The sequence below is a fragment of the Schistocerca nitens genome, chromosome 7, assembly GCF_023898315.1.
Source record: "Schistocerca nitens isolate TAMUIC-IGC-003100 chromosome 7, iqSchNite1.1, whole genome shotgun sequence".
Taxonomy (NCBI): Eukaryota; Metazoa; Arthropoda; class Insecta; order Orthoptera; family Acrididae; genus Schistocerca; species Schistocerca nitens.
The window spans coordinates 26,779,166-26,806,444 of NC_064620.1; the positions used below are offsets into that span (position 1 = coordinate 26,779,166).

The 27,279-nt window shown below is 41.9% G+C and overlaps 1 protein-coding gene across 1 annotated transcript in view; it reads right to left on the reverse strand.

Moving 5' to 3' along the window:
- LOC126195241 (lachesin-like) overlaps positions 1 to 27,279 on the reverse strand; it is a 321,469-nt gene that overhangs the window by 195,972 nt on the left and 98,218 nt on the right. The window contains exon 5 of the mRNA XM_049933768.1: positions 24,219 to 24,347. Within this exon, the coding sequence (XP_049789725.1) occupies positions 24,219 to 24,347 (129 nt within the window). The remainder of the gene's footprint in view (positions 1 to 24,218; positions 24,348 to 27,279) is intronic.

The following is a 27,279-nucleotide window of genomic DNA, read 5'->3' on the forward strand; positions in this document are numbered from 1 at the left end:
AAAAAGAACCAACGACTGCCATATCGCGTATATGTAACAAGTGATTGTACGTGAGTATGCTTATCTACAATTATTTGTAAACATTTCCTGCATGGTTTCTCATTGTACTGATACCGTCTCTGTCCCACACAAAGTATCGTAATATTTGTTAAAAGGTACAATGCCTTCTGAATAAGACAGTTCCAAAACTGTCTAAACTGTAGTCGATGTTTAATAAACCTGCATTGTGCAACTGATTGGCCATTACATCCAATCAATGGAAGCTCAACGTTGGTTGTACTGCAGGTTCTTATTATTATGCTGTTGGACGTTCTGAACTGTCAAACATTAGGAATGACACTCAATGACAACAGCGATCTGCATATTTATTCATAGTAGTGGAACTCGGTATACTGAAGTATAGTTTTGTTTCCCCAAACATCGCTTCAGCGTTAACAGGCATTCATTAGCTCCACATCTTCAGATAACTCCAGACTGCGACTACTTTTTTCTGTTAAGAAGCGCAGTAGTACAATAACGATGTATTGAATTCTACATAATGCTACAAATGTGACACCATTAACTCCATAGTTGCTTTCCTGTTTCTCAAGGTGGTTCCTGTAAGGTGTCAGTTGAGCCTAAAGGGGTATACGTCCAATTCCCGTTGGTGTACTGAGAAGGGAAGCTCCCCATAAGATCATGAAAATATGAGGGAAACAGTGTTGTGCACCTCGTATGTATTTAGATACAATGTTATCTCTTTTGCTAAATGTAACTAGATTTGACTACCATTTTCAGAACCATTCACACATGTTATCACGACTGCTCCACGCTACAGAAATAACGCGAAGTGCGCTCGTGCAGTTTTGCCTCGGGCTGCGTAAATCAGATCTACATTTTGTGTTCGCTTTGACTGCGGACAGTTTTTCAGGTTTTGCCTGCAGTTCATTTCGAAACGATAGCGCCCACGGTCAGCTTCGTGCCTCAGGCGACGTGTGTGCAGTGACGAGTAAAGTATCAGCGTGGTCGTGGCTTACAGTGGATCAGTAGTAATTACTGGACATGATGCACGTAATCCTGTAATAACACTCACGGAACATCGATGCGGCACAATGAAAATTTGGTGCGTTACTGGTACAGCCATTCGGCTTGATTGGCCTTTAAGGCTTTATAATAACTTCACCTGGTACCTATTTAAGCTATATATGTAAGCTATAAAGAGAAAAACGTTCCCCATACTTCTTCATTATCCTATGACAATATCAAGCCTCACAGCTTAAATCTGAATGGTGGGCAGGATTATCCACCACAATCAGTGCCCACATGGACTGCAGCTTAAAGAAGCACGGCGCATGGGTAACAGCCAGGCACAGGCAATTACGCAAAACAGCTGACGAATATGTAATAGTAAAATGTATACTCTATGTACCAGTTACATCAGTACACGATATTATGATAGTAGGATATAGTTAATTGCTAAGAAGATGCCATACTGTGTTATTAAAAGATTTTATTGTTTCCAACAGTTATCAGTTTTGAAACATGGCGCGTTTGTGTAAGATCAAACGGTTTATTTTCTAGGTGAAAACAGTAACCTGCACTATATTTCAGCTTCAAACAATACAATGAATGCTGAAAGTACCCCTTATTTTTCAATACATGAAAAACGCAAGTTTACGGCACAGCGGAGGTACTTTCATTGGCACCATGGCTCTCTAAACATACAACCGCTGAAACAGTTTCGTTTTGTGTTTTTAAGAGTGAAAGTATCTCATCTTTCGTCTACATCATTAATCCACATTTGAGGGGTGGAAACATTAAACGTTCTGAATACCAGATCTGACATCTGTCACGGAAACAATGAACCATGTATCTCTTTCTCTACGTAAGCTATTTGTGTCAGAAAAATTTATGAGGTATTCTGATACCACATAATTAGGCTTCACACCTTGTCACTGCAAAAAATAATGAAAAAATTTACTAAATAAATACTTTATTGAGAACATTCCAGGAAATTGGAAGTGAGCGGGTCTATGCGCTAACAAGAAAGTTTTTGCTCTATGTGCTTTTAATACTGAGGCACTAAGCTTTATTTGTAATAACACAAGTAGGGAAATATAGCAGCAATGATTAAACTGGTACGATCGTAGTTTAAAAAATCCGTTTTACATATCATTTACAGTATAATAACATAGATAAATTAAGGAAAAAATCTCTCAGTATTGATTTATGTTTGTAACACTACTGCGTTCTTGGGATCAAACATTGTAAAGTTAACTATGTAACTCTCAGAGATGTTGAAGAAGAAATAGCAACATCGTTAACAAGTTTTTCTCCTACGCAATCGATAAACAGTGCCGTCTTTCAGATGAACTATGGCATGACATACACCAACTGTAATCTTTTCTGTTTATAATACGTCGACATTGTTCCATCTGTTGGATGGTAAGAATTTTTAAGGTATATTTGAGGTGCAGGAGTATGAGACACCTCGATCATACTGCATGTGAGAGATCTTACTCCACTTTATTAACACAGCAACACCTTTGATAACAAAGAGGTTAGTTATAGGTATTGGAATTACGTGGATGTGTTCATTGCGTTATCTGACTCAGTAGCGTTGTATAAATCTAGAGGTACGAGGCGTGCTTAACTTTCTTCGTTCCTCTGTACAAGGAGAATCTCTGTCACTGTGAACGTGTTCCAAAAACTTGTGTTTTCTCTCTTCAAACCCCCCCATATTAAATGGAGGAAAACTTGACACATGGCACCCCCAACTCCAGACGGAAGCACTACTTGATGCAAAGACCAATCACCATCCAGGAATGAATGAAATTTTTCTTTATGACTTCTCACTTCTAAGTCTAGGTGTGAAGCATCAGAGTACCGAGACAACAACAACAGTGAAAGAGCGTTCTGTGACGGAAATTTCACTGATAATGTTTGAAATTTACAGTTTTCATTGATAACACTTCAGCTAGCGTCTGTGTGTACATTGACTTTATAAGTTTCTCTTCTTGCATATATGCCGGCCGCGGTGGTCTCGCGGTTCTAGGCGTGCAGTCAGGAACCGCGCGACTGCTACGGTCGCAGGTTCGAATCCTGCCTCGGGCATGGATGTGTGTGATGTCCTTAGGTTAGTTTGGTTTAAGTATTTCTAAGTTATAGGGGACTGATGACCACAGCTGTGAAGTCCCATAGTGCTCAGGGCCATTTGAACAATTTTTTTTTCTTGCATATATGAAGTAATCTTGGAGTTTTTACGTAGCCGGGTTATTGTCCCAACACAGAAACAACACGTGAGGTCGGCAATGGAGCTTTGAACGTCTTAAAAGACGAGAATAAGGAGAAGAAGAAAAGAATCTTGTTACATGTTACACTTATGCATCTGCGTAATATGTGCTGGAGCCAAGGAAGAATACCAGATAATTCGTTAAATCCGGAGATGAATCCAATTTAAAAGAAAAGTGACAGAAATGAATATGAAAATCATAGGCGCATGTGTTTGCTGAGAATTGCCCACAACGTATACTCAAGAATAATCAACAGTAGGTTTCAGGGCGTAGTAGACACTATGGTCAGGAAAGAACAGACAGGTTTCACGTGCGGCCCCTACAATAGAAGCCCTTTTCGTAGTAAGAGCAATGTTTGAGGAATGAAGGGATCTCACTTTGGAAACTAGCATCGCTTTCATCGATTTTCAAAAGGTATTTAATAAACTGAATAGAAAAGCTCTCTGGGAACGTTGATCAGAAAAGGTTTACCACATAATCGCATAAGAGAGGGCACGAGTTTATATCGAATCAGTACGGTGTTTACTGACATAGGGAGGAAACTAACAGCACCAGTAAAAATAAATGAAAGAATTAGACAAGGCTCTCCACAACACTATTTGCTATTTATGTGTCTATAACAGTAATATTGTAACGAATGTTCAGGCGTTTTATAATGCCCTCACGGCATTGTGGATTAAGTAGTAGTTTATGTGCAACCGATGATATTACTGTGCAACAGACGGAAGACACTCTAGGAAGGGAGCTATACATCCTAAGAAATATATCTAAAGAATTTGCGCTGAAAATATCTCGCCAGAAATCAAAAGTTATGAAATATCTGGGGGTGGCACGAAAGATCCAAAATGGATAAATGGAAAAATATTGGAGCGGGTATCCACCCTTAACTTCCTTGAACAAGAGATATTTCCAGCAAATTATTTCGTCATAGAAACAAAAAACTTTGCAGATTTAATCATATGCAAAACAATTCGTAGAACACCTAAATATAAAACTAGACAGAAACTAAACTAAAGCTTTATAAAACAACGGCATAACCGGTAGTCTTATATGTAAGTGAGACGTGGGTATTCTTGAAGAAAGGCGGAAGTAAAATTACGTCGGCGGAGGTGAAATTTCTCAGGACAGTCCAAATCTCCACAGTGTGGGGGCAAATGCGATACAAAGAAATGAGACAAGTTTCCAATCTGCGATATGGAAACCAAAATTAAATAATGCGACGTCAACTGGTGTAACCGTTTAGAAAGAATACAGCGAGATAAACAGTGGGGGACAAAATGCGTCACAGAGAAATAAGACAAGAATTACCGATTTGCGCTATGGAAAGTAAAATTAAGTAACGCTTCGTCAACTGGTAAACCATTTAGAAAGAATGCAGCGAGATCATCAGCGTAGAATCGCCATAAACTACAAGCCCACTGGACAGCGAAGTGTCGAGCTTCCGATGACAAGATGGTTTCCTTAACAGGCTGTGCAGTCTACTGCATGAAGTTAAGATAATCATGATAATGATGATGTAGATTTCTCGTTCTTTGCTACTAGGTTCTGAGTCGTAGACGCTTTCCAGGAAATCATTCCCGCTGTCAGACTTACCGTCGCATTGGAATCGGGAATCAACACCGGTTATAGCCAAGGTATAGTTGCATTTGTGTGGAAACTAGTTGTAAAGCGGAGATGACAAATGTACCAAATGAAAATAAGCACATACCAGCGGAAGGTCTGTTTCCTAAACAAATACTTTATGAGCTATGACACACCAAAAAAATCCTCCTTAATAAGTAATGTAGACCGCACGTTCACAATGAAACCGTATACAAGACTTTCGTGTGATATTTTAGCGCTTAATTTAGGAAAACAGTCCTGTAGGAACTCACATCATTATCTGATGCAACACACTGTTTTATTTTATCACGAAGTTTCATTAAAATGTAATATCATCAAAAGTATTTGGACACCTAAAAGTGGACATTAATATGGATATTGTACACCCTATCATCTAACACGCATATAAAATCACTGTATTCGAACGGTTCCTCTACTGCAAGCAGTTCATAATGTTGTAAAAAGCGTTAATATCCTTCCACATTTAGTGTCTTTGTAACAGCAACAAGTGGACCACAGCCTAACCCCATAAAACACACCATATCCTCCTTACTTCATTGTTGCCATTATATATGACGTTAGGTAATATTCCCCAGGCGTTCGTTAAATCCAAACTTTTCCATCGTATATTACAGAGTACAGCGTTACTCATCTCTCCAGATCAATCGTTTCCAGCCATCCACTCAAGCGTCGCTTAGCACTGCACACAGGCAAGTGCAGCTGATTAGGACATGCCCAACCGTTGTACTCCAACGCCTTACTCAAAGTGATGTTGTTAGCAGGACTGCTGGTGGTATTTTCGAACTCACAAGTGTCTCTTTAAGTTGATTTTATGAGTTTTCTTACGACCATCCAACACAAAGCTTGACGTTTCCTGATCATCATTACATGGGGACTGCCTGGTATGGATTATGTATTGACTTTCCTTTGCGTTCCACTTCGCAATCACATCGCCAACAGCGACTTGGGCAGCTTTATGTGTGTGAAATCTTATGGGACTTAACTGCTAAAGTCACCCTAAGCTTACACACTACTTAACCTAAATTATCCTAAGGACAAACACACACACCCATGCCCGAGGAAGGACTCGAACCTCCGCCGGGACCAGCCGCACAACCCATGACTGCAGCGCCTCAGACCGCTCTGCTAATTCCGCGCGGCGGGATATCTTTAGAAGGGTTGAAATGTCCCTGATGGATATTTTACTCCTGTGGCATCCAATAAATAGTTCACGTTCGGACACTCCCCTTCTCCCTTTATACCGATGAGTCCGCCTCTGTTGACATCTACTGGTCAAGTGTGCATTACATAGACGTGTCCGGATAGCGTCAGATTATCTGAGAAAAGAATTCTCGCGAGATGTTTGTTGCAATATCTTTAAAGGCATAGCCCCTTCTCCTAGATTTTAGGATATTTTCCGACCAAACGCAACATTGTAGATTGTTAATAACGGGCAAACCATGCGGAACAGGTCGTCAAGTACGTGTTTGTTTCGAAGACATTTTCAATGATAGATACAGTGATGGCCCCTCTCGATACGGAAAAGATATTTGATAGCGTATGTACAAGAAAGGTCTGAGACGCTCTAGGAAAGAATGGTGTGGAAAAAGAGACAACAAACAGAGTGAAGGAGATATATTATGGGAAACTAAATTCTGTGAAGATGGGAAATGAAAGGACGGATGAGCCCCAGTAAACAAATGATATGAAACCGGGTAGTGCAGTGTCATCCTTCCTGTTTGTTATGATCTCGGATGAGATAACGACTAAGTTGGCAGAAAAGACTGCAGAAGACAAGATGAAAGTAATGGTGTTCAAAAAATGGTGCAAATGGCTCTGAGCACTATGGGGCTTAACAGCTGAGGTCTTCAGTCCCCTAGAACTTAGAACTACTTCAACCTGAATAACTTAAGGACATCACACACATCCATGCCCGAGGCAGGATTCGAACCTGCAACCGTAGCTGTCGCGTGGCTCCAGACTGAAGCGCCTAGAACCACTCGGCCACTTCGGCCGTCAGTAATGGTGTCTGCGGATGTCTAGATTATTTGCGGAAACAGGGAGGACGAGAGTCAGGAGCAACTGGATGCTTGGGTAGAAACTGTGAGTAGTGTGGAGTGAAACTTAATGTCAGCATATGTAAGATCCTGGCTACAGCTGTAAAGAAACGCAGACCAACTAGCAGAGTAGGGATAGGAGGTGAAGAATTGAAGAAGGTAGAATGTGTCAAGTACTTGGGAATTGTGATATAGCAAAATGGAAGAAATAAGAAAGAGATCAGTGAACGTGTCATACGGGCAGGAGCATTCCCGCGAAGTGTTCGGGAAAAAGGGCCCACAAAAAAGCGAAGGAGTACTATGTAGAAGTTATTACATCCCAATACTGACATGTGTATCTAAAACATGGGTAATGAAGAAGGAACATAAGATGAGGAATAAAAGGGTAGGGGAAACAATGAAAGAGGAACCCTTGCAGAGAGGGACTGAAACATCAAGGCTAAGATGGTATGGGCACATAAGAAGAATGGAAAACAAGAGGAGTTCCAAGAAGATACACCAAATAGAGATGCGAAGGTAACGACCAAGAGAAAGACGGAGGTATGGATGATTGAAAGGTGTGTGTTGAAAAACGAGACGAAGACTAGACCACTGTGAACACTAAAAGGCGGTTGGAAAACCGGATAATATGGCGAGGCTTATGTTCCTAACAGATCCAGCCTGGAGCTGGATACTCTTCAAGATGCTGATGGTGAGACCCAGCACGTTGCCCCGGACGCCACGTGTAAATCAGAGGCGGAGGTAACTGCAGCAGTGCCCCTAGGGAAGTTTTAAAATACTGATCCTATTGGCATTGCACATAAACGGTCTGATTGGGTAGGTAGCAATCCGAGACCGTTTGAAGACGACATTGTTTCACACAGGAAACTGTCTTCCTTAAATGACTTTAATTAATTAGTTAGTGACATATTCTATTGCTTATATTCACAAGCACATGATGTCGAACGTTTGAATGGAATGATCATAGAGCATATATTTTACAAAAGTTACATTTGTACAGCTGTATACTGTCCATTTTAAGTCATTTCCGTGTCTAATTACACTACGTTATTGAAGAAATTGTTGAGGAGAAACTTTTTTAATCATCAATTGATAATACTTCTGCCATGTGTCAGATGATGTATTTCCAGGAATAGAGTGTCAAAGATTTATACAGCTGTACATTTCACTCTTTCTGTGCCAAAGGCCGATGCAGATTATTTCCCCTCTAGTTTTTTACTTATGATTATCTCTGTTACTTTCAAACTCTGATGAATGATTGATAGTTTGATCAATAAATAAATGTGAAGATGTTGTTAATATTATCAGTTGTTAACATTCCCACAAGACGTATATATGTAAGATGACAGGAGAAACTGGAGAACACAAGATGAAACAGTGTTGTTTGCAGACGATTGTAATTACTTATAATTACTTTCTTTCGTGCATTGATTTTTTGGTCTATGTCAGGGGCTGCCCCAGAGTATTATAGCCTAAGACATCAGTTACTGAAAATAAGCAAAATATGTTAACTTATTGACTTCTTCATCCCCAAATTTGGCGATTATTCTTTTTCCGAAGGAGACTAAGCTATACGCTTTAGCAAATCTACCACGTGTTTTTTAATTTCAGTTTATACTTTCATCAATGTGTACACCAATCATGTTAAGACTTTCAACCGTGTTCATGAATTCTTGTTGGTACTGCGACGTAATTGGGTTGTATTTGTGTATGTAAAATTATAATGAACGTACACACTGCTCTTCTTGTTACTTGCTTTCAGAAAAATGAAGTTTATCGCCGTTGCTGCCACCAGAGGTTGACGTGTGAGCCCCCACGTACAACATCTCGAATAAAAGTCAATGAACCAACAAAAACTGTGTTCATAGGGCTTCCTAGAGTGTGGTTGCATGCAGGCATCGCACTAACCTAAAATGAAAACAGTCACAAATTTAATAAATATGCCGGCAGGAATTTGCAGTGACATAATGTTCGCTCCTTACACTGATTTAATCTTTCCACAAACAGAGATTATTACAGAAAAAAACAAATGAATGTCTTTAAACATTTTGCCGGCCGAAGTGGCCGTGCGGTTAAAGGCGCTGCAGTCTGGAACCGCAAGACCGCTACGGTCGCAGGTTCGAATCCTGCCTCGGGCATGGATGTTTGTGATGTCCTTAGGTTAGTTAGGTTTAACTAGTTCTAAGTTCTAGGGGACTAATGACCTCAGCAGTTGAGTCCCATAGTGCTCAGAGCCATTTGAACCATCTTTAAACATTTTTGTCAATACATTTTTGTTGACGTTGTGTTTGTCAGTGCAAGAACTTAAGTAAACTGATCAGTGTCATATGTTTGCTTAACTTCCCAAAATGAACGAAAATTGTTTAAAGGGCTTCAGCACATTTCTAAGTTGAAGTTTTTTGATCGCTATTTAAATTGCAGATCACAATGAAAGTTAACAGCAGAATACTTAATAGAAGTGTATACTAAGTCGCTGAACCCAAAATTATTCAGAGTCCTCATACTGAAAAAATATTTCAAAGCCTTTGCCATCATCACACGTACATTTTTTACAAGTCCACGACCAAATACTTAGAAAATATAACTGCTGCGCACACAAGGTGACGAACAGCTATTGATCCGTCTTGTCTGTTCGTGAACTCTGCGCCACCTGACTACCGAAATCCAAACCCCGAGCGAAAATGGCCGCTGTCACCTATACCCCCGCACTTACGCGATCAAGATCACCTATTTACTACTTCCGAGAGCATACATGAACCGTATATTTAATGATAAATATACATATTACACATGAATTTCGACAAAAATTTCATTAGCTTTTCAGTACTGCTGGTAGTTTTCAAGGAAGCTTTAATTTGTTTCTCACGTAACCGCTCGTTACATATGTGGTCTTTTTGGAAACTGGCCATGAGCATCTCCCACATTTAATATAAAATCATTAATTACCGTTTTAAATTACAGAAAATTAAATAAGAGTGTAATAAGAGCCAATGGAATAGAGTATTATATACAGAATAGCAAGGGGCTTAGTTCAAAGGGTTTTAACGAACGTCCCTTTTGTTTCAGAGCTCCTATATAAATCCAACGCACGTATTGTGAAGGGCTTTAGCATCTGGGAGTCTTTAGCGCTTGGGAGTCTTTACCATCTGGAATCCTTTGTGTACGAGGTTTTAGTGTCCGAGCTTTTAGCGTTTGAGTCCTGAGCATTCTAGTCTCTTAAGTTCATGAGCAACTACTTGAAATAGTTAACTTCGTTGGAAGCCGAACTCATTAAAAGTAAACATCTGTTCGTTTACCTTATCGTCAAAACTACGGAAACTGACAGAAGTGAGATAAAAGGAACATCTAAACCGATAAAAGATCGATATCATTAATATCTATTTAAGAACTTCAGTTGTTGCCGAAGCTACTATTCAAACATCGTGTCGCAACTTGACTTTTGATTATAGACCTTGTTTGGACATTTATTATCAAGCTAATGTGTGACCACTCATAGTAGTGAATTATATCAAAGAAACTGAACTAATAAAAATTGATTTACGGGAAAAGTTTAGTGTCCTACGATTTCAAACAGAGCATCACGAGAAATGAACCTTGTATTGGATTATCTCTGGGCATTAACAATAGTATTTTATTGTGCATTAATATTAAAGGGAACAATTTTCGACAGACAAAACATTGAGCTGTTTTAAATGAACCCTGTATCTCTTGGAGTGATTAAATGGGTGAACATGTGCTACGCTAATCAAAAATATCAATTCAGGAATGTTTCCTGAAAGTTTGGCCGTACATTTTTCTAACACCCTGTATACAAAATATTTAACATTTAATAATTTTTAAACTAAATCTCGTAGCGAGGGTGTATCTTCACTCACGCACTCGTCTAATCTCTATTTACAAAAGCACGTGACTGGCTTCTCTGTTTCTGGTTTGGTTTAGTTTTTGTTTAGAGTTTTCCGTATTGCATACCTTCTTTGTTCGTTCAGTTCGACCATGGAGGCTGCCCTCCCCTATTCATTCAAACGGTCGGCTTTTTCTCACGAGGCCGCCTGTATCTCTGGCTAGCTTACATGCAGTCAGGGTTTTATCGTACTTTGAGCTCTGCCAATCATAGTGCGTGAGCTTTGCCAATCATAGGGCGTCAAAGGTGCTGCCACCTGTTGACAGAGCCACAGCTCGTCCGGTTCAGCAAGATCTTCTCCACTGTCAAAACATGCCCTCTTGGCTGTCAAAAACATTCGCCGATCTAGCTGCTAGCATTAAAGCAGGCTAAGTGCGTAGCGCAACGTCTATTGTTAAAAGTTTTTCATACGCTTTTGTGGGATGAACTGTCTCAGTATACTAGAGGATTAGGAGGTGGAATATTTTTCACAATACAACTGAATTCTTTTCAAATTTAAAACTAACCCACTGGTGAAATATCAGTAACTAACTTTCACAAAAATATCATTTTCCACTTTCTTCGTTGATAATTCTTTGCTCAGCTTTACAACTTGCTTAAATGATCTGCCGACACTACTAATTGTGCCACGTAATTCTAATAAAATCGTACATTAGTAACAGAAAGCAAGAGAAATAGACGCCCAGCAATGTAACCCTAGGGGACGCCCATTTCCAGATGTTGCATCCCTCTGCACGAATCGAACGGCGTAGGGCAACACTGACCCAGTTTCTGCTTACTGCGATGAATTGTGACTTGCGTAATAGGTGGATGCATTTATGTTTTTATAGATGGGTGAGGTTAGCATAGCATTATGTAGATTATATAATCAGTCTTAAAAATCTGAACTGGAACGAACACAAGTACAGGGAGAGATAGGTAACCGACAACGTTTCTTTTTTTTATTAAAATTTAAATTTTTCTAATTCCTAGACCAGATTTGGAAGAAATATCAAATTAAGATGAGAAACTAGTTTCAGTCATATGTAACAACGATCTGAAGGAAGTATGCTTACGTGATGCAGGTTGAACAAGCAAGCTGTATAAGTTTAAGATCACATCCATCATTAATTTACAATTGTTTAACAGGCAACTAGCGTGTCGTAAAAATTTGATCTGAAGGATGTTGTTACATGCAACCGATACTAGCTAGTAATTTTCTTAATTGTTTTAAGCAAAACTGCAGTTGAGGCATTTAAATATTTTCGTAGGTTTTCTTTTTCAATTTTAATAAACCATATGAAGACTGCTTTCTCTATTCCTGAGAGTATCAGGCTTTACCGGCAATGTTTTACTGAAGACTGTGGGCAGGATTTTTGCACGATCGATTCTTGAATACTGCTCAGATGTTTGGGATACTCATCAGCCAGCCAGAACATATCAAACGAAATCAGCGAAGAAATTCATGTGCATGCTGCAAAGTTTGATATTGGTCGTTTTGAGGATGTAGGAGGGTCACACGATCTTTGTGCGAGACGCTGTTGAGGACTTTAGAGAACTTGCTGTTGCGATAGACTTTTGTACTATTCTGCTGTCTAAGGCACGAACTTCCCGTAAGGTCAGTTAGATCAGATTAAGGAAAGTAAGGTTTCGTGCATGGGCGTACTAGCAATTGCATATCCCTCATTTCAGTTGCGTATGGAAGGGGAAAGTAGATGACCAGTATGACAGTTTTACTTTAAATTAGGTAATAACATTCCACTACAAATGTTATCGCTGTCTTCCCGGTACTGGCCTTATCGGTACTGAAACAGCAGTCAATGTGGGGCTCGAAGCCGGAGTTTAACGCGTCGGAAAACATCGAGAAGTTGCGCTTATTGTAAAGACCACTCCAAGTGCTTGTCTGAGCGCAATGAAACGTAAGGTGTCGGATCTTCATTGTATGTTGTTGTTGTGACCTTCAGTACGAAGACTGGTTTGATACAGCTCTCCATCTTACTTTATCCTATGCAAGCCTCTTCATCTCCGAGTAACTTGCTCCGACCTACATCCTTCTTAGTCTGCTTTCTGTATCCATCTCTTGGTCTCTCTCTAAAATTTTTACAGTCCACAAGTCCCTCTAGTATTAGACTGGTGATACTTTGATGTCTCAGAAATTGTCCCATCAACCGATCCCTTCTATTAGTCAAGCATGCAACAAATTTCTTTTCTCCTCCATTCGGTTCAGTACCTCCTCATTAGCTGCATGATTTACCTATCAAATGTTCAACATTCTTCTGTTGCACCACATTTCAAAAGTTTCTATGGCTTTCTTGTCTGAACAGTTTATATTCCTCGAATCACTTCCGTTCAATGCTACACTCCAGTCTAATACCCTTAGAAAAATCTTCCTAATGTTTACATCTATGATCAATGTTAACAAACTTCTGTTCTTATAAAACGTTTCTCTTGCCACTGCCAGGATACTTTTAGTTCTTCTCAACATCGGTCACAATCAGTAATTTTACTGTCCCAATAACACAACTGTTTTACCACTTTTAGTCTCTCGTTTCCTAATCTAATTCTGTCACCATCGCCTCATGTAACTCGGCTACGTCGTGTTACTTTGTTTTATTGATGTTCAACCTATGGTCTTTGAAGACACTGCCGGTTCCATCCAACTGCTGTTCCGAGTACTTTGCTGCGTCTGACAGAATTTCAACGTCGCTGACAAAATCTCGGCCTTTTTATTTCTTATTGCTGGACTTTAATTCCTTAGCCTGACTTTTCTTTCGCTTCCTTTTCTGCTAGCTCAGTGCACTGAGCGAATAACATCGGGGACAGGCTACAACCCTGTCTTACTCGCTTCTCAGCCACTGCTTCTCTTAGATGCCCCTCGAGGCTTAGAACTGACGTCTGATTTCCAAATAAATTTTACATAGCCTTTTATTGCCTGCTTTTCATAGATTCACTGAGTGTGTTGCCAAAAACTTTTTCTAAGCCTATGAATGCTATAAATACGTGTCTACCTTTCTTTAACATACATTCTAAGGTAAGTCTTAGGGTCCATATTGTCTCGCGTGTCCCAACATTTCTCCGGAACCACATTCAGATTCTAATAACAAAATGGATTATTACTGTACGAGAGGCGGGTATTTGCGCACAGACAGACTAATAAGTGCAATAGCCTCAATTTAAGGGGACCTGGACGTGAAATGACAGAAATTTTCACCGCTGCGGTCGCAGGTTCGAATCCTGCCTCGGGCATGGATGTGTGTCATGTCCTTCGGTTAGTTAGGTTTAAATAGTTATAAGTTCTAGGCGACTGATGACCTCAGAAGTTAAGTCGCATAGTGCTCAGAACTATTTGAACCAGAAATGTTCGAAAAAAATTTTTGTCACCATCTGAAATACTATTTTATTCCGTTTCAAAAAATGTATCTTTTATCTACTTTTCAGTTGTTGATTTGGTCTTAAACGCTCTCTGAACAAATGTCCGTACACTAGCTACGCTCATGTGACAGGCAAGGAATATTACCATAAACATTTCTTGCCTACCACAGTCATAGAAACAATAAAGCCAATATACAGGGCTATATACAATATACAGGGTCATTGGCGCTACGAAATTACTTAGCAAATGTTTACATGGCCGTACACAAAACCCTAATGAGAGTTTCAACAACTGCGTGTGGCAGCGAGCACCAAAAACAGTGTTTGTTGGGTGGACTGTACTCAATATAGGTGTGATGGATGCTGTCTTCTGTTTTAATAATGGTGTAATCAGCAGGACAAAAGCGTTTTTCTATTTCCTCAGATATACTCCAAACTACAAAACGAGGGACATAATGTGTTCCTATGAATTCTGACAGCACCGTGCCACAGTTGGAATGCTATTAGACTGATGATGGATCAGAAAATAGTACCAGAATGGAAACGTGTATTATAAAACCATCTGTAATTCTTAAACTGTAATAGACATTTCAATTAATTTCCTTTTACAGCTTGACTTTATGTAATTCATTGTTGGCAAAACACCACAAATTCCTCCGCATTGTAGATCAAGGGTAATGTTCACTGAGAGCGAGGTAAAAAAATGCAGCCCGTTCACGTCCAGGTACCCTTAAAACGCGGTGCCAGTTATTTTATTCACAATGTTAATATTGATTAAAATAACAAACCCACAGTTATTAGAAAGTCTTGTGCTCACATCTATGGCGAATGTACAAATGTACACGCAAAATAATCAACACATGAAACAAACATTACTTTCATACTCGATAGAAAAATAAGCGATAGCCTTCCCGGTCTGTAATTGACCTGCAATGCTGGCAGACCCGCCGAACAAAATACGTTGCTACAAAAGGCCGAACAAATCCGAAATATTATAACTGCCTCGTCTAACAGTACTCAACTTCATTCGCTGCCAGCAAGACTTGCTCACTGCGAGCTTGGATTGCTCCCGTGGTACATCGTTTCTAATAATATGATAATGCTCGAAGTGCTTCGGGCTGTTCAAACCTTTTCTTGTGTTTCAGTGTTACCGACACATTATTTTAATTTGCACTTGCTGATGACTCAATTGATGAGAGACCCTTTATAATAACAAATTCCAGTAAAACGTTTTATTTAACAAAATGAAATTATGTTTCTGAGGGCACGCAGAACCTCAGGAGCCAACCAGAGCGTAAAATAGTTCCACTGGCGCCACGCTAGGTAAATAAGGGCTCCAGTAAAATTATGATGCCGTATCCAAAAGACATATGTTGCGCTACTTTATTGCATACACCTATCAATACATTCTAGTGACGTCACCTGGTTGCTGCAGTACATAGGATGCGTTGAATGATTATAAAGCACTGACGGCTGCAACAGCCAGAAATGTTATACTAGCATTGTTTCAGTGCACTCTCCGAGACGAACTGTACAGTATTTTTGCGTATGTGCAGGTGTTGACAAATATAAACTGCCGGGAAAAAAAAATTTGTGCACACTTTTAGGGCTTTCCAACTCACAAAACATTTATTGTTGCAACAGTGCATACAGAGTACATGAAATGATTGCATTTACAGACCATTAGTACGAGCGGTTCTGAGATACTAGGGATCAAACGAATCTGAAACACCCATGGACGCCAATGCAGGTGGTGACTCTGGCATCATAGAATTGGTGAATGCCATTCTGGGATACGTTATGCCACACTGAGGCGTCGCAGCTAGGGCGCGATCGCCAATTTGTCCGTTAAAGCTTTCTTGTATGAATGTACGTAGGCTCCAGTAAAGTACTAGCAGTCAGAATCTTATACGATATGCAACGGGCGAGCTGTGTCCTGCAGACGTGCCTAATGACCATATGGCGTGACTGCAGCGTGTGAGAGTAGTGGAGAGGCGCTTACAGAGTAGTTACATTCTCTGGAACTATAAAAATTAATAACTGATCTACAATAGCCTGAGGAACTTCATAATAGGTACATAACCTTCTGTTGTGTAAAGGAACAATCCGTCAAAATCTGAAGTCAATAACTGTCACAATTTGGAAGATACAAAGAAAAGAAAAGTCAGTAAAAAACGTAATTATCCGACACATAAAAAACTAAACCAATATATATGTTAATAGTTCAATAACTGTATTTGAAAAGATATGATAACACCATCAATGTTTAGATTCAAATTAGGAAAGTTCTCATTTTGGAAAATCTTTCGTGATTTTGCTGTAGTAATAACTCTAATAATTTCAAGTAGATATTTAGGTTTGGTGTTACGGTGTGTGTGAAAGAGAGTACTTGTGTGTGTGTATGTGGGACATTCACCAATATTAAATATTCAGTTTGTAATTCTCTATAGGGACATGCAGCTGTTCCAGCTTTGTATCGTGGGAACGAATCCACCTGTGGTTCCCCTACAAGTGGATGACGGATGTCCAAGCATGTCTGAATATGTAAGAGACAACCAGAACGTTCGCGACTATATAGTTAAATTCCAGACGTAAAGTACAGCTTAAAGTTTATTCCATTTTATTTGTTTACCAAGAGAGTTTTGAGTTGCTTATTTTAATGAAGTCAATGAGCTGAGGGCAGTGGTTGGTTCTTGCTAGATTTTGGCGCGAGACGCGCCCTGAAAGTCAGTTCTGATTCGCCGTCATTCTGTACAGCCAATAAGAAGTAAGACGGTTTACAACCTAGCGCATCAAACAGAGGTGCTTTTAGAGGCAAAGAGAGAATAAGGAGGTGGTGGACTAGTTTTCGAAGGAGCCGGTCATGCGGAATGTGTCCGAACACATTATATGTAAAAGTAAGTGATATTGTGACTTCCGCGTTTCGGTACAGTGATAAAGGTAGCTGGTATTTACCATTAACTATTTTTGAGATGTTAAGAGTAGAGAGATATTTAGTTCTGGAGAAAATCACGTGTGTAGACTTTGAACTAAAACCGTGGCGGTACTAAGTAAATTTTTTTTACTGAGTATTTATGGCGAGCAAAAACTTTATATAAAGACAAACATTGACAGCCGAGTGCAAGAGTAAATAGCAGTTTATTGACTGTGTTACTCTCGTAAATGATTTCGGAATTGGATAGGAAAAGTTCTGGCTGTCTGAGTGTGACGAGGACTGTGAACAGGAAATTTAAAGATTTGAACACATGTGGGCTGATGATCTTGCGTAACAGCAAGTTAAAAAATCCTAATGCGAGTTTAAAAGGACCTTTGGACTTGGAAATTTGAACAGAAACCCATTTCCGATTTGTTCTTTAGAGGTCACAAGACTATTTTCAGCTTTTTGTACTTATAGCGGCCTCCGACGTGTAGTTATGAAATCTCAGTTTCTTCAACACTGCTTTTCTGAGATCTCTTAAGTAGCTGCAGTCAGGAGTTACGTGTGCAGATCTGCAGCAGTATCGAGGTAGGTGGACAATTTATGTTGCAGAACCGCCGTCGGGGTGCGAAAGAGCGCATTACGTCACAACGTCTGCTGAAATTGTTCACGTAGTTCTGTAAGAGTTGTTGGTTAACGATTCGCACAAATCTCTTCTCGTCCCATCATAGCTTACACGAGCTCTGTTTGATTGAAATTCGAAGATTTCACTGACCTATGAAGTTGCTGAACGTCTCGCAGAGCAGTTGAGTTTCAAGGACCGTTTTGGGAGGAGCATTATCCTCTTGGAACAACTCGTCACCTCCCTGTTGTAAGAACGGCAGAAGAACAGGTCGAATGATATTCTACACGCAGAGCACAGAGCACAATAGCTGGGATGAGGCCAGTATGTCTTGCAGGAATAAACTCTATGAGACAGTGCTCCCCAGATCTATGTCTACCACCACTGACGCAACACATTACCACACCTAACACGGTGCAGGGAAAACGTTGGCTTCAAAACAGGTTCCAGTGACCTCGGAATGGATAAACCAAGCTAGTGACAAGGTCATATGATGACGATAGAGGTGGAGAGCGATCACGCATATGTGCCGTGGACGTCCAGAATCTTCTTTTCAGAGGTGAGAATATACAAGTGACCATAAATATCAGTATCTTTGCACAAGTGACGCAGCACGACCATACCGCTACTTGGAAAACCACAGTTTGACCCCATTCAAATTCGCTCAGGTGACTGTCGACAGCACGAGTCCGCAGCTGTAGCATAGTTACTGCTTTCCCACGTTTGGACAATACTGATCCTTCTGGCTCTGACAAGGAAACCTCCCCATCGCACCTCCCTCAGATTTAGTTATAAGGCACAGTGGATAGGCCTTGTAAAACTGAACACAGATCAATCGAGAAAACAGGAAGAAGTTGTGTGGAACTATGAAAAAAATAATCAAAATATACAAACTGAGTAATCCATGTGTAAGATAGGCAACATCAAGGATAACGTGAGCTTAGTAGCACGGTGGTCCCGTGGTTAGCGTGAGCACCTGCAGAACGAGAAGTCCTTGGTTCAAGTCTTCCCTTGAGTGAAACTTTTAATTTCTTTATTTTCGCAAAGTTATGATCTGTCCGTTCGTTCATTGACATCTCTGTTCACTGTAATAAGTTTAGTGTCTGTGTTTTGCGACCGCATCGCAAAACCGTGCGATTAGTAGACGAAAGGATGTGCCTCTCCAATGGGAACCGAAAACATTTGATCGCAAGGTCATAGGTCAACCGATTCCTCCACAGGAAAACACGTCTGATATATTCTATACGACACTGGTGACGGCATATGCTTCACATGACAGGAATATGTTGTCGACCCACCTAACTTGTACACTTGGCGAATGGGTAAAAAGATTCTTCTACCTTGCCCGATTTAGGTTTTCTTGTGGATGTGATAATCACTCCCAAAAAAGTGATGAAAACATAAGAGTTTGTCACATAAACTGCAACAAATGAATGCAACAGTTTCACAGTCGCACAGTTTTGCCTGTGCTCTATCAAAACATATGTTTTTAACGTTCTAAAATTTTTCCGTGTGTAGACCGTCAAATCCTGCATATGTCCAAACAAATCTGAACGTGTCCTGGAATTTTGGAGAGCGAAGTTGATTATGTGTGAGTGCCTGAACTTTGATAATTGTGTGAAAACAAAAAATTAAACTTTTCGCTCGAGGGTATACTTGAAGCAAGGACCTCTCGTTCCACAAGTGCTCACGCTAACCACGAGAACACAGCGCTCCTGAGCTCAGACTTCCCTTGATGTTGCATATCCTGCGTGTGGATTACTCGGTTTGTATATTTTGCTTATTTTTTCATTGTTCCACACAACTTCTTCCTGTTTTCTCGATTGATCTGTGTTCAGTTTTTCAAGGCCTATCCACTGTGCCAACGTATAACTAAATCTGAGGGGGGTGCGATGGGGAGGTTCCCTTGTGAGCGTTTCCCGTTTTAAAGGGTAGACACAGGGGGCGCACTGGTAGCTGTGACACTATTTTTTTTAGCGGAGGGCGCTGAAACCATTATCAGTACATCCACTATCCCCCACGTTGTCGGATCCAAATCGACGTCGTCTTTCGAGGTATACTAATTTTTCCCGGCAGTGAGAATAAAAATAAATGCCTGAATTTAAATGCAGATGCTAGCCTAGCCAGCAGGTTCCGCTGTTGTACGAGGCGTGTTTTTTAATAAGTACCGTTTTCAAATTTAAAAAAAGACGTCCTAAGATATCTCAATAATTTGGTTTTTAAATTAAAGCCTGTACCTTAAACTACTTTTCCACATAATTTCCGTCAATATTGAGGCACTTGTCATAACGTTGTACCAGTTTTTGAATACCCTCCTCATAGAAGTCTGCTGCCTGACTTCTTAACCAGTGCTTCAACACTGTTTTGACTTCGTCATCGTCTTGAAGACGCTGACCGCCCAGGTGTTTCTTCAAGTGCAGGAACAGATGGTAGTCACTGGGCGCAAGATCGGGGCTGTACGGAGGATGATCTAGAGTTTATCATCGAAAAGATGTGATGAGATCTTTGGTCTGATTCGCCACATGCGGACGGGCATTGTCTTGCAGCAAAACGATACCCTTGCTGAACTTCCATAGACTGTTGCTTTGATTCTGGTGTGACGTAGGCCATTCATACTTGATCACCCGTAACAATTTGGCTTAAGAAATCATCACCGTCGTTGTGGTACCGCTCAAGGAAAGTCAATGCTCTGTCTAAATGTTTGGTTTTATGCACATCCGTCAACATTTTCGGTACCCAACGTTATCGCAATTTTCGCTAATTCAAGTACTCGGTCACAATGCCATACAAAACACTACGAGAAACATTAGGAAAGTCATCCCGCAAGGAGGAAATCGTAAAGCGTATGTTTTCTCTCACCGTATTGTCCACTTCCTGCACCAAACTTTCATTAACGACCCTGCGGCCATTTTAAATGCTCTCACCCACTTTCTTACCATTCCGTCACTCATAATGTTTCCTCCGATAACCGCACAGATCTCACGATCAATATCGATCGCTTTTAGACCTTTAGCACTAAGAAATCTTATAACAGACCGTAATTCACAGTCAGCCGAACTCACAATTATCGGAGGCATCTTAAACACGCAGTACACAACGTAAACAAGGAAGAAGCAGACTGTAATGGCGTCTGTGCGTAAATTAAGATACAGGCTTTCATGTAAATAAAATTATTGAGATATCTTAGCACGGTTTTTTTAAATTTCAAAACGGTACTTACTTTAAAAACACGCCTCATATTGGACCACGAACGTGACCTGTACAACATTCAAAATATCAGTCGTGCTCAGAAAAGTGTTCTGCGCCGTTGTGAGTGCATAATGTCCGAGCTAAGTGAACTCGAACATGCGAAAATGGTTTGTGCTCGTATGGTGAGTACTGCCGTAACCATAACGAAGGTTTATACCGCATACCCGGACAGCGGATAAACATTGCGGATGGTTCTCCATCCGTGACTGACAGACTTGAAGAGGCTTGTGGCGAAAAATAGGAGAACGACGGCCACGTCTTGATATTCCCTTGGCCACGTAGTTACTCTGCGATGTCGCAACAGTACCAGGGGTTACGCAATCAGTTTGCTGATCATGTCCGCCCAGTGGTACAATGGTTATCCCCAAAGGTGATGATGTGTTCCAAGACGGCGGGGCTCCTGTTCACGCAGCTCGCCATTTTCCAGGAGTAGTTTTGCGAAGACGAGGATGCCTTGTTGCGTCCTCCCCGGCCACCACAGCCATCGGATCAGAATAAAATTGAGCCTCTACGATCTACGTTGGAGGAAACTGTGCGTGATCGCTATCACCTCAATGAACGCTATATAAATTTGTCACTATTTTGGTTCACCCATTCTGAGATGACTGGAAGCTGTTTTGACGCCAGCGTTTTCCCTGCACAGTGTTAAGTGTGGTAATGTGTTACGACTGTGGTGGTTTCATGTTCTTTGCACCACCACTGTCTAGATGTAAATGTAAAGTGTGAACCGTGATTTATTTTCAAAGAGTATTCTTAAGAATTTATCTTATTTACTAGCGACTCATCAAGAACAGTAAAACATTTAATAACACTATGTAAGCATGGAAGTAGTTGCCAGGGAGTAACTGATGAAATCATAACCAAATTCATTTTAACAGATGGGAATTTTATTCACTTTAATAGTGCCTAAAAGCATTTTTTTAAAGAAAAAGATTTAAAATTATAATCAGAAAGCACCTACTCAATATCAAAGTTACAATTTATTCAGAGGCAGAAAGTAACAAGTTTTGACTGTATGCACTTTCGGGCAGAGAACCTACCCGCTCCTTTCTGACACGGCCGTCGTTACGACCGCTCACAACAGCCTCTGAAAGACTACACTGGTGCAAGTCTGTATCACACCAGATGAGTTTAAACTAAAGTTTTAACAATTCACACAAGCACACAAACTATGCACCCCGTAGGAGGGATGGAAATGGTACAAAACACTAAAATTAAAATAGTAACCGTGCCACCGAAGGTGAAACTTGATTTTAACTTCTAACAAAAATCTTACGGTGAAAGGGTGGCAACTTTATTTACTAAAATGATCATTTGTCTAAAAGCCCATGAAATGCAATATTATACAAAATTCTACAAGGTTGCCCAAAATATGGTTAAGATGCTCTACAGTACACAGATACCGACTCTCAAGATCGTAGGCGATAATATCAAACTTTGCAAAGATCAAAACATATTTGAGGTATTAGGCCGTTACACTCCAAGCAATAAATTCGTTAACACACCAAATCCGACAAACATGACAAAGGCAGCTACTAACGTACGGTAGATTGATAGGGAGATTACCGAACATCCCGATCGGCAGGTTGCACTAACTCGCCCCTACTCCACAAGGGAAAAACGGACCACCCAATTTATAAACAACAACCTTCCCGCGGTGGGGCAACGGAGAAGAATGGTGGAACGACCCCAAAGAAAACGGCTGGTGACCTCACCAAGAAAACAAGTAGAATTTAACAAGAGTAAATCAAACAACATGTCACCAAAATTCTAATAAACTGCAATTTCTCTAAAAGACCTGGCGGAGCACCCCCAAATCTCTCTCCCCAAACGTCCGCTGCCAGCCGCTTCAACGAATGCTGAAAGGCGTGCCGATCTCCCGTGTTACGGCATCGCAGCTCGCACGGGCCAGACCGATGTCTTCAGTTGACTCCTGTTGCTTTCGTGTCGACCGCAGACCCACTACCCTTCGCTATACTCCGTGGCCCACTGGACTCACGTGGCGACCTCACATACGCTGATGCTCAAGGCGGACCAGTCATCTTGAGTCTCAGTGCGTGACTGACCAACCGATCGATGCAACCTCCAATAACCGTTGCCTGAGCAAACTCGAGCAGACTGGCGACCTAACGTGCAGACTCAGATGCAGGAACTAAGCCCCGACTGGGCGACCACTCGTGAGTTCTCTTACTGGCGGAGTGGAAAGACTCTCATTTTGCCCAGATTTAAAGGTTGATCCGAACGACAGACATACTAGTTCTCTGAACGACAGACAGACACTAACTGCCTAACAAATGCGGACGAGAGACTGACCCAGACTGACCGAATGGCGAGTTTTATTTTTTCTCTTTATTGTGATTTCATTCTCCTGCCCCATATGGGCAGGGGAGGGCTGTCAGCGGCACAATCCGCCGCTCTTCAGCCGAGTGACATTACAAGTTAAAATAAGATCAAATGTTACATACATAAAGCGATAAAGGGGAACTTAAAACAGAAGAATGGGAGAAAATGGAGGTAAAAAATATAGACTAACACGGAGACGATCATGGAGGACATCTAAAAAAAGTCACCAGAAAGTTAAAAAATCACAGTTGGTGATTCTGCAAAACTTAGAGAAGACACTGAATGGACATGCGCACGTTAAAAGTCGGCCACAGTAGTAAAAACAGTCCGGAATAACACACTTAAAACCCACTTGAAGCACACATGACGAAGAATAAAACTGCCAGGCGGGACCTGCCGAGGGAAAGGGTAGAGAGGATGTAAAAGGAGGGGAGAGCAAGGGGCAGCAGGGGAAGCGGCCGGATGAGGAGAGGAGGGGCATCAGTGGGTACATGAAGAGGCAGGAGACACGTGGGGCGGGGGATGAAGAGGGAAGACAGGGCAGGAGGGAGTGCAGAGACACTGAAAGGAGGCACAAGAGATGGAGTGGGAGTAGGAGGGGGAAACCGCTGGCGAGCTCATAGCGCCCCTTAAATGCACATGAACAGGCAACCTTCCCCCTTTCCCACCAGAGGGAGACACCAAAGCTGCGATTGGCACAGCGGCGCCACCGCCAGAAACGGAGGGCGACTGCTTCACACTACGCGCTGCGGCGCGCTCTTCAAAACAGCAATGTTTACCATGGCTCAAGGTGGAGTCATTCAGCTCGATTCCTTGGAAAATAACTAGCTGTTCTGGCAGTATTTTACTCATGTACACATTATATGTGACTATCATACGAAGGTAAGAGGGTGTGTGTACTCACAGTGCACGCTCAGCACGATTCTCCTGCTGACGCTGGGCGGCACGTCGTTGGAGGCGATGCACAGATAGGCGGCCATCTGGCTGCGGTCGAGCCGCCACAGGTGCAGGTCGCTGCCGCTGTACGACTCCACTGTGGACAGACCAACACACAGCCACGCTGCGCTCCGCTGGAACGTCCATCGAAAGGTGCTGCCAGCGACACACAGAACACTTGCAATGATCGTACGAACAGCAATGAACACTGAGGTCACAAAAGTCATTGGATAGCGATACGAGCGTATACAGATGGCGGTGGTGTCGCGTACAAAAGGCGTAAGACGGCAGGTGATTCGTGTGAAAAGGATTCCTACGTGATTATGGCCGCTAGACGGAAATTGACAGTCTCTGAACGCAGAATGGTAGTTGGGACATTCAGTTTCTGAAATCGTTATGGAATTCAGTACTCCGCCATCTATCTTCTGCTGTGTTGGCAGAAGAGCCAACACCGTGTTGCTAGAGGAGGCCGAAATGCACGCGTTTAATTACACGCAGACTGGCGTGAGGTCTGGAACAGTTATGGGAATTTTTAGTAGCAAATAAAGTACGTAGTTGATGTGATACTTAACTTTAATCAATAGCTGTATAACATCGGTCTGAAAGTACAGTAATAAGAAGCTCAATATAAATTGGTAATGGCGCCTTGCTAGGTCGTAGCAAATGACGTAGCTGAAGGCTATGCTAACTATCGTCTCGGCAAATGAGAGCGTATTTGTCAGTGTAGCGTCGCTAGTAAAGTCGGCTGTACAACTGGGGCGAGTGCCAGGACGTCTCTCTAGACCTGCCGTGTGGTGGCGCTCGGTCTGCAATCACTGACAGTGGCGACACGCGGGTCCGACGTATACTAATGGACCGCGGCCGATTTAAAGGCTATCACCTAGCAAGTGTGGTTTCTGGCGGTGACACCACATCTTCTATTGTGACATTTTTTTAATTCATCAGATGTGGTCATTGTTTGGAAACATGATATCCATAAGTAACTGCAAACAGTCTCCAAGGAGCCGAACATGACCACTTTCAGTCAATGACCGGATCAGCTGGACCAGAGGACCCATTACATTCCGTATAAACACAGCCCACACCACTATGGAACCACCACCAGCTTGCACGGTGCCTTGTTGATGACTTGGGTCCATAGGCCCGTAGGATCTGCGCCATACTTGATCCCTAACGTTATCTCTTACGCACTGAAATTGGGGCTCATCTGATCAGGCCACGGTTTTCCAGTTGTCTTAGAGTCCAGCCGACGTGATCAAAATCCCGGACAGGTGCTACGGGCGATGCCGTGCTGTTCACAAAAGCACCCGCGTCTTTCATTTCCTGCCGTAGCGCCAAACCAACAAATTTCGCCGCACTGTCCCGTCGGATGAGTTCGTCGTATACCCCACAGTGATTTCTGCGATTATTACGCTCGGATCTACCTGTCTGTAAACACTGAAACATCTCACCTACACAAAAACCCCGCTGCTCTCGGTCGGTAAGTGAAAGCCGCCGGTCACTGCATTGTCTGTGGTGAGACGTAATGCCTGAAATTTTGGTATCTGGTATTCTCGGAACACTCTTGACGCTGTCGATTGCGGAGTACTGAATTCCCTAACGATTTCAGAAACAGAATGTCCCAACTACAGGGTGTTTCAAAAATGACCGGTATATTTGAAACGGCAATAAAAACTAAACGAGCAGCGATAGAAATACACCGTTTGTCGCAATATGCTTGGGACAACAGTACAATTTCAGGCGGACAAACTTTCGAAATTACAGTACTTAACAATTTTCAACAACAGATGCTGCTGCAAGTGATGTGAAAGATATAGAAGACAACGCAGTCTGTTGGTGCTCCATTCTGTACGTCCTCTTTCTGCTGTAAGCGTGTGCTGTTCACAACGTGCAAGTGTGCTGTAGACAACATGGTTCATTCCTTAGAACAGAGGATTTTTCTGGTGTTGGAATTCCACCGCCTAGAACACAGTGTTGTTGCAACAAGACGAAGTTTTCAACGGAGGTTTAATGTAACCAAAGGACCGAAAAGCGATACAATAAAGGATCTGTTTGAAAAAGTTCAACGGACTGGGAACGTGACGGATGAACGTGCTGGAAAGGTAGGGCGACCGCGTACGGCAACCAAAGAGGGCAACGCGCAGCTAGTGCAGCAGGTGATCCAACAGCGGCCTCGGGTTTCCGTTCGCCGTGTTGCAGCTGCGGTCCAAATGACGCCAACGTCCACGTATCGTCTCATGCGCCAGAGTTTACACCTCTATCCATACAAAATTCAAACGCGGCAACCCCTCAGCGCCGCTACCATTGCTGCACGAGAGACATTCGCTAACGATATAGTGCACAGGATTGATGACGGCGATATGCATGTGGGCAGCATTTGGTTTACTGACGAAGCTTATTTTTACCAGGACGGCTTCGTCAGTAAACAGAACTGGCGCATATGGGGAACCGAAAAGCCCCATGTTGCAGTCCCATCGTCCCTGCATCCTCAAAAAGTACTGGTCTGGGCCGCCATGTCTTCCAAAGGAATCATTGGCCCATTTTTCAGATCCGAAACGATTACTGCATCACGCTATCTGGACATTCTTCGTGAATTTGTGGCGGTACAAACTGCCTTAGACGACACTGCGAACACCTCGCGGTTTATGCAAGATGGTGCCCGGCCACATCGCACGGCCGACGTCTTTAATTTCCTGAATGAATATTTCGATGATCGTGTGATTGTTTTGGGCTATCCGAAACATACAGGAGGCGGCGTGGATTGGCCTCCCTATTCGCCAGACATGAACCCCTGTGACTTATTTCTGTGGGGACACTTGAAAGACCAGGTGTACCGCCAGAATCCAGAAACAATAGAACAGCTGAAGCAGTACATCCCATCTGCATGTGAAGCCATTCCGCCAGACACGTTGTCAAAGGTTTCGGGTAATTTCATTCAGAGACTACGCCATATTATTGCTACGCATGGTGGATATGTGGAAAATATCGTACTATAGAGTTTCCCAGACCGCAGCGCCATCTGTTGTTGA